At 38.4% G+C, this 9,352-nt stretch overlaps 1 protein-coding gene across 1 annotated transcript in view; it reads left to right on the top strand.

Moving 5' to 3' along the window:
• The first annotated feature begins 8,111 nt into the window (after nt 1–8,111).
• Nucleotides 8,112–9,352, top strand: part of LOC136867311 (general odorant-binding protein 19d) — a 54,111-nt gene continuing 52,870 nt past the window's right edge. The window contains exon 1 of the mRNA XM_067144467.2: nt 8,112–8,184. Within this exon, the coding sequence (XP_067000568.2) occupies nt 8,131–8,184 (54 nt within the window). The 5' untranslated portion in view covers nt 8,112–8,130. The remainder of the gene's footprint in view (nt 8,185–9,352) is intronic.

Raw genomic sequence — 9,352 nt, 5'->3', positions numbered from 1 at the left:
GAGTTGGAATAATCCACGCCTCTAGTATCCAGTTACGTGTATCTACAGTAGCCGTCGGGCTCTGTACTTAAACCACTCATTCGTGTACCTAGCAGTGCATACAATGCCCGAATGCGTGTCCTTTATAATTATGTTATACTACGTCAAAATAGACCTCGGTAGAAATGAACACCCTAGTCGCTTGTTGACACGTATTTACGAAACTGAGAAGGCCCGTGGTTGGTTATTCGCATATTCTGAACAAATAACATTCAGCTCCGACTACCTGTAGGCCTACGACACGCTGCTCGCCGCACAATATGGGGACAACGCTCTCGAGATTTCTCGAAATTTCTCGCGAGAAAAAATGCCTGCGCTAGTCTCGAGAATTCCCGAGAAATCTCGAGACCTCGTCTCAGACTGCCATCACTAGTTTCCAGTTGTTTTCTCCATCCTATACCGTTGACCATCACTAAAGTGGCTCATCCGCCTTCAGAGGTAGTTTCCTATCTCCAGGGCAAGAAAGTGTCCTGTATCACTACCCGCTCATCCGCCATCCCAGGAGGCCGTTGGCTAGTGATGGGCAGTCTGAGACGAGGTCTCGCGATTTTTCGAGATTTCTCAAGACCAGCGCAGGCACTATTTCTCGCGAGAAATTTCGAGAGATCTCGAGAGCGTTGTCCCCGCATTGTGCGGCGAGCAGCATGTCGTAGGCCTACAGGTAGTCGGAGCTGAATGTTGTTTGTGCCGAGTATGCTAATAGCCAACCACGGGCCTTCTCAATTTCGTAAATACGTGTCAACAAGTGACTAGGGCGTTCACTTCTACCTAGGTCTATTTTGACGCAGTATTCTGGCATTGTATGCACTGGTAGGTACACGAATGAGTGGTTTAAGTACAGAACCTGACGGCTACTGTAGGTACACGTACCTGGATACTAGAGGCGTGCATTATTAGAACGCGAGACGAGGCAAGATGCGCCTTACTGCATATGCAACCACCATTACGCATGAGTGAAGTGTATTCTAAATATGCTTCAGTTTGCTCCAATTCTTTCGACAGATAGGTGTACATCGTTATCAGACCCCGCATTCAATAACACATGACCACTGCTTGTGTTTACCGATATTTTGGTGACGATGGAAATAATTCATTACAATGTTATGGAGTATTCGCGTCATAATTAGGTACTTCGACATATGACGGTGCAATGTGAAATTGTCTATAGTTGTACGCGACAACTTGAAGTTATGTTGGTTGTGTTGCTTATTCAAAAGAAGTAAAAAACATCGGCAGAAATACCTCTGGGATGATCCGTCACTTACAAACGCATATCAATGAAGAGGAATCGTCACAGAACACCTCCCGCCCGGTCTGAATCATAAGAAACTACCCTGCCGACAACGATTGTAAGGCATCCAGGTAGGTTTACATCCTAATAACAATTAAACAATTATACAGGTTATTCAGCTAAGAAGTCCACCTGACATAACTCGTGAACAGTTTAAGATACTGGCATTCTGTATTCACTTTAGTTAATGGTATTAAGGAGCTCATAGTTCAACATGGAGTGCTTTCGTAGGCTTTTTAATAAATATATCATCACACACGTTTCCACATGAGAACTGCTGATGATAACTTTCAAGCTTACATTCGTAGTTACTAGGACGTCGAACAGCTCGCAGCACACGAGAATCGGTCTCGAGAGCGTTGCCATCACCCCTGCTGAAAGAATTGGAGCGAAGTCGGGCATTTTAGATTACACGTTCGACTCATGTGTAATGGGGGTTGCATATGTAGCAAAGCACATCTTCCCGGTCTTAGGTTCGAATAATGCACACCTCTAGTATCCAAGTAGGTGTACAACCTATCTACAGTTATTCACAATTTATGCATGGCTATTCAGCTAAGATGTCCACCCCAAATAAGTCGTGAACAGTGTAAGATACTGATATTCTGTTTTCACTTTCGTTAATGGTATTAAGGGGTTCATAGTTGAACATGCAGTACTTTTTCTGGCCTTTTACAAAATGTATTGGCTCACACGTTTTCGTATGAGAACGTTCTTTCACGCAATAACTGCCAATGATATACTATCAAGTTTACAGTCGTAGTTACTGGTACGTCGCTCAGCTTGCACCACAGGAGGATTGGTCTCGAGATTCTCGCGAGAGTCTCGAGATCTGCGACGTCAGTCTCGAGAGTCTCGAGCGAGAGCGTTGCCCATCACTACCGTTGGCACTTAGTAATGGTCGTCTCGTTATCCCAGGAGACATTCGGTCCCTGTATTCGTTAGCCGCTTGAATATGACGAAAATGTATATTCAGACGTTGTCCCCTCTTTACCGCGGGGAGGTGAATATCAGGAATTTCCTTTCATCGAGTTTAGGACCATAGTGGCATTTCCTAAACTCTCCAGTATGCCATCGTATACTTTAAAACAGGGCATTCAGTTTCATTACTAAGACCTAGCTTATTGCCTGGGATATGCTTTCCACGGTGATCTGTGACTGCAAGAACTTCCAGTTTCGATATGAAACGGTAAACATGATCCCAACTAGCTTGTAACGTACTAAGAATATATTTATTGCAAGCAGTAACATTTTCCTCTTTTGCCCGAAGAGTATATTGGAAGGTGTAAGATTTTGGTGTTCCACTGCCATCACAACGGCGTGATCTAATAGCTCTGTTTACTTTCACTACACCCCGAAGAATAGCGTTCTGTTTTTAATAATGCCCCAATTTCCAAAATTAATCTAATACCATTTTACTTTGCTCATTAGGAAATGTATCAGGATAGTGTCTGGGACAATGACAATCGAAATTCGTAGGAAATGTCTAAGAGGGTATACATCGTCTACCGTCCTCTGACTGATACTCCTTACCACTTTCTTAAACGCTTCCTGATATTCTTCTTCCAGTTGTGTTCGTCCCTTTTCCGCTTTCTTCCACTGCCAACATTTTCAGTTAAAATAGGTTGAGAATTTTTTTAGTTGGTATATCCTACAACTGGCAAAGGTGCTTCTCCAGATACTGACATAAATAACAAAGTAAGCTTAGTATTGTCCCCTTTTCCGGGGTCGCTCAGTCGGCGGAGCGAAAGTCCCAAAGGGTGGAACGTTCGCAGGGCCAACTTTACTGTTTCGGGACAGACCTTCGAATTATTTTTATTTGCAGGGCTATAGGTGACTGGATAGGTGACACAGCATGAAAAAAATCAGAACAAAATAACAATAACATTTATTAAATAAATAACAGTCTGGACATGCAGATGAGAAAAGAAGAAAAAACTATTTACACCAATACAACTCAAATTGACTGCTTCAGATCAGTAACATGAACGTATGTACACTGCTTGCTCATGGGTTCCATTATCTTCAACTCGTCTTCATTTAAACACCATCCGAAATCATGCTTCAGGTCAAATCTTTGATTTACAGAACAGTAACATTGGAACAATCATAATGTTAGCGACAATGTCCTTATGACCAATAGTGCTACATTAGATCATTTAATTATACAATATTCCCTTGAGGGATAAATTCTTTACCAATTTTACGAGTACTGCCCCTTCATATAAGTTCTGGGCAAATTCTCATCAATTTATCTCACTAAATCACCATGGCTTTTTGGAAAATCATTTGAAAAAGTTTTCACGAAATTTCCTTTACTAATTTTTGGAGAATTCTGCAATATTTCCATTTCCAAAATTCTTTCACAATACTCAGAAAATTCGCTTACACAATACCTAGGAAATTTCTGAACATTATTGTAAGAATAACCTTTCAATATTTACATGGAAATTTCTTTACATTTTCATTGGAAAATTCATTTAAAATTTAATTTTGAATTTTTAAAACATTTAATGTGGAAATTCTTTGACATTTATTTTGGAAATTATTTAGCAAGTTTCCCATCCTTCACAGGTTACGTTTGACTGTATTCTTTTATTGACAATTTTAAACGATTATTTATTCACTAATTTACTGTAGGTAGATAGCAGAGTATCACGTAGCGAAACGTGCAGCCAACGGAAATCAAAACTCCACATGACAATAAACCACATGAAAAATCACCAAAAGAACTAACATTTGTTGAAACACATGAATAAGCTGTCACACAATTACGCAATCTCCCCCAGTTATTTATCAGCAGATTATATCATAGTATCGAGGTTATTTTTTAAAATTATTATTATGTCTCCCTTCAGAATTAGGTTGAAGACCCTCGCATCATTTGCAGATAATAGCAATAAATCACCATGACCTATGATGAATGACCTAAATAGGATGAATGAAAAAATTGAAGAAACAATCATCACCACCATCAGTTAGGGATAAATCGAAGAATGCACTCATAACCTCAGGGAAAGAAAAAAATATTGAGTCATTACTTTACACAATATAAGTTGTTGAGCGAAAGTTTATTATTTTTCCCTGAATAATTAACCATATCACCATAAATCACAATACCCTTACGACTAACATGTACCCTAGCGGTCAACATGTTGTCTAATATCATAACATTTTATCATCGCAATCGTCGCTCATATTTAACTCTCAACAACAAGTTTAAATTTTTCCGACTCATTATTATTATATCCCTGATTATTGTTCCTAAGCTCATCATCTCGATGAGCTGCCTACTGTCCACATCTATCAACTTCACTTCTAAGGTCGGACATACTTCACAAATCATTTCTTTACCAAAGCTTCGATTTAATTGTTGCTTTAACATAATCCGATATCATGATTTTTAATGCACACAACATCTTTATTATTATTATTATTATTATTATTATTATTATTATTATTATTATTATTATTTATTATTATTATTATTATTATTATTATTATTATTATTATTATTATTATTATTATTATTATTATTATTATTTGCCTTCATTCCCCCGTAATTCATTTCGAAGATTTTAATTGCACATAACCTCGTGAAATTCACTAACAACGGGGGTTATCAAACACTGGATCAACACAGCAATATTCCAAGAAATGTACAAAATGAAATCAATGAATCAAGGAATCAATGACTACTCTACCATCACCACAATTTAAATACTACATCTCTAACTAATCTACGTTTCATTATATAAGAGCACAATCCAACTAGCAATCTACCGAAAGAGAAGAAAATGTGACAAGAGTAGAATACTTATTATTCCGATGTAAATCTCCGGCGTCTTGAATATAGGTGTAGATGTAGGTTCTTCCTTTGGATTATGGCGGGTTGTAGATCAACAAATTGATCGTGCTGGCTCACACACGTCGGCTGTACACATCAGGATTCCTGTGCAGTCAAATAGCGTAGAATCACTTCAGCAGTGTTTTAGAGTTCCCCAAGATTTCCTTCTTAGTCGGCCCATGATGACGACTCGCCTTCGTTGATGTCGCTGAAACTAAAATTTATTATTAAAATTCGATCCACACTCGTTGTAGACTAACAGTTTGCCTTACAGTACTTAACTGGCGCAATGATGTACACTGTGGTTCAGCCCTACAGAAAGCTTCAAATCTTGACCTCATTTATCAGTTTACAGCACTTGGTTGAGTTGTTGGAATCTCGAACAGTCCACTATATTACTGTTGAAAACGATGTTCCTCGGTCAGGTTTATTCTCGAAGGTTCCATTTCAATGACAATCTTCCCTCGTAATTCCTAATAGAACATTCCATAAATTTCTGCGGCAAAACTTGACGTAACGTCGTGTACTGACTGTCCGTGGTTTGGAAATTTCCACCCACGAAAATGTGCGGCAATAATATATGCACTATGCTGATCCGTCTAAACAGAAAATTAAATTAGCACATTCGAATACCATAATCGTCGTGTAGTACTATATTGTAGTCAAATAGTTCCTTTAACAGCTTTAGCAGTGACCATCGTACTCTATCTGTTCCTCAGCCTTATTAAAACCTCACTGTCCGACTTCTTTCCAGAATGATTCTCTGACTATAGAACTGCTTCACTAATTCTCATTGGTCGCCAGCTATTTTGCGACGTGATTCGTTATTCCAAATTTGGAGCAGATCTTTCTGGAATCTCACTCCCCTTTGCCTCCGGCTCGCTATGTGACGTAAACCCTATGACGTACGATGACCTTCACCGCCTGACACTGTTTCCTCTCGTGCGCAGCGGAACGGCACGGTTATCAGCTGGTGCTCGCTCGCGCGTAGACCCGTGTTACGTAACGAGAATTGAACCAACTTATCTAAGTCCAATAAAATACCATTTGAACTTAATACCTGAATAATAATATTAGCAAAGTAATAAAAATGCAATTGTTAATTTGTGAGAATACAAACATATTTCGTATTAATATAAACCTTCACTTACCAACAGTAGGATCACAAGCAGAATTTTTACTTTTCTCGCTGCGGACTTTACACTTGCTGCAACCAACTTGGGAAATAGCCTAGTATCTGAAAATATAAACAATTCGTTAAAGTATGTTCAAGCTTTAGTTGTAATTTTAATCCACTTTTAAAGCAAAGTCCTAGACCATAACACGTAAATAAATGAAAATGTGGACTGTATAAACAATTTGTTGGTATGTAAAACATAAAGGCCTAACCTAAAAATGTAAGGCTGTACTTTCATTATAAAAATAAAACTAGTAATAATTCCAGTAGACTTACCTTGGTCTGAATCAGAAAATGTATCAGATAATGAATTAGGAACATAATATTGAATTTTCACGACCGCATTCTAATCAAAATCGACTTTCAACCTATTAGGCCGTGTTATATACATTTAGTATGTGGTGAAGAGATGTTAAGGTACAGAACAAAAATGGCCAACCGGACACCAGTGAGATCCGGAACCCACAACCTTCCGTTTTCGCGTCGGTTGATCTACCAATAGAGTCATTTTTGTCCTGTACTTAACGTGTGTTCAACACGTACTAACTGTACGTAACACGGCCTGATAGGTTGAAAGTCGATTTCGATTACAATGTGGTCGTGAAATTTCAATATTCATTGACTTGGCCCTCAACGGGCGACTTGCACGCACTCTGCAGTGTGATGGCAGTAATGCCAGACCTGTAGCTTAGATCGTTTCCAACAGAATAAGGATGACCTAGGCCACCATAGTTTAATTGGTAGAGCAACCGACGCTAAATCGTGAGTTCGGATTCCACTGGTCTCCGGTTGGCTGTTTACGTTCTGTACTTAACATGTGTTCAACACGTACGAAATGCATGTAACATGGCCTAATAGGTTTCAAGTCGATTTCCATTCATCGGTAGACATGTTATTGACCAAATTAAACACATACACTCACAAAAAATGATGGCACGTAGTGTAATGCACTTGGTTCACTATGGCAGTGAAAAATGGTTAGCAACCTTCACCTTGCACAGGAAGTGCTGCTTCTGTGAAGTAGCAAATGCCTTATCGACTTAGTTTGCTGTGGCAATGAATACATCAAAGAAATGAAATAAAATGTCGTATGGCTTTTAACGCCAGGGTATCCCAGGACGGGTTCGGCCCACCAAGGTGCAGGTCTTTCTATTTGACTCCCGTAGGCGACCTGCACGTCATGATGAGGATGAAATGATGGTAAAGACAACACATATACCCAGACCCCGTGCCGTAGGAATTAACCAATTAAGGTTAAAATCCCCGATCCGGCCGGGAATCGAACCCGGGACCCTCTGAACCGAAGGCCAGTACGCTGACCGTTCAGACAACGAGTCGGACATCAAAGAAATGATGCGTTAAATGAGAATATAATATCTGATTAAAATATTCTTTCATTAATTTAAAATGTCTATAAAATTGACAGTATAATGTGACGTGTAAGATATGGCTATGATACATGACACAGTTGTACTAAAATGTGACACCGGTAATACAATCGCATTTAAATGACGCAGGTAAGAAATAAAAGAATAGAAATGTAGGAAACAAGAATAGGTCTACATACACAAGTTGATTACCACTAATCACCGTCCTTATCGTAAACTGACATGAAATATTGTACATATGTTCCACTTTAGCGATATCTTTAAGAAATTATACATAATTATTCCTGTTCTCAGATAATTGTTATCTCCTAATGCTGTTGGTATAAATGAACAACATTGCACTCGGCGTATTACAGTTCTTTCTATGAAGTTAGACACATCGTCAGTAATGGTGAACACAGGGACACTTTCCATATTCTTGGCACTCATGTGCCACTTCGCTGTAAGTGATTTTATTGTATTACAGATTATTGTTTTGGTTAAAGCAACAGCTTTTATGAGTGATACTCACAAGAATTCTAAAGGAGAATAAAACATGAGAAAGAGGGTTATTTAAAAATTCATAGGATTATTAATACCTTAAATAATATTACTAATACTACTACTATTACTAATAATAATAATAATTATTATTATTATAACAGCAGATGGATTTGCTGTAACTCTACTCAGTAATATACTCATTGGTGAATATGATCGAATTCCAGCGCAGTCGATCGGAACTTTAATTTCTTAGCATTCTAGAGTGAAATTCCCATATGAGTTAAGAGGTTAATAATAATAATAATAATAATAATAATAATAATAATAATAATAATAATAATAATAATAATAATAATTGTTACGGGTGTTACCCGTGGAACGCAGAGGTGAAAGAAGGTGCCGGGGTGAATGGGTCTAACTACAATGCCAAGAAAGAATTTAAAAGTGAAATGGAAGGTTATATTTTTGAAAAGCAACAAGTTAACAAATTCTCACTTAGTGAGATAACAATGACAAAAAATAGAAAAATCCAAGATTACAGTACTTTAACTCTCTTGGGCTACAAGCCCCTAGTTTTACAATTTTTGAGTTCCCAGCTCAAATTTACAAAGAGCACAAATTTACACAAGGGCAGAAATCCCTCAATACATGGAACGCTTGCTCCCAACACACAATATCAAGCCTCCCAGAGGCACTTTTACAACACTAGAAAAGAGCGAACGTGCTCTCAGTTCTCCCAAGCCTACTCAAGGCAACATTACATGAAAATCGATTAATCACAGGCCTTACAAGGCACTATTTACAAATTTGAAACAGGGGTACCTTGTACCCAACCTGTTGGGCCGTTGCGGAAAGAAACAGGTTAAGTAAATGGCCCGAAACACAAATTGAATGGAGGCGAGTACTTGCACTCCTAAATATGCATTCTTAAAACCTAAGGGGCACTAGGCCGATGAAACAGGGGCTATTCCCAAACTATGGAGGTGACTCGAATAAGAAAGTAATTTACCACACTACAGAATGAAAAATAGCATTAAATGTAGTCACCTCAAACCAAGATGAAGGGGAGCACGAGAGGGTACATCACTCTCTATCCCCGATTTACAGTTAAAGATTTATTAAATTTT

The sequence above is a fragment of the Anabrus simplex genome, chromosome 3 (genome assembly GCF_040414725.1).
Source record: "Anabrus simplex isolate iqAnaSimp1 chromosome 3, ASM4041472v1, whole genome shotgun sequence".
NCBI classification, from domain to species: Eukaryota; Metazoa; Arthropoda; class Insecta; order Orthoptera; family Tettigoniidae; genus Anabrus; species Anabrus simplex.
This window is presented reverse-complemented; position numbering and strand designations above follow the sequence as displayed.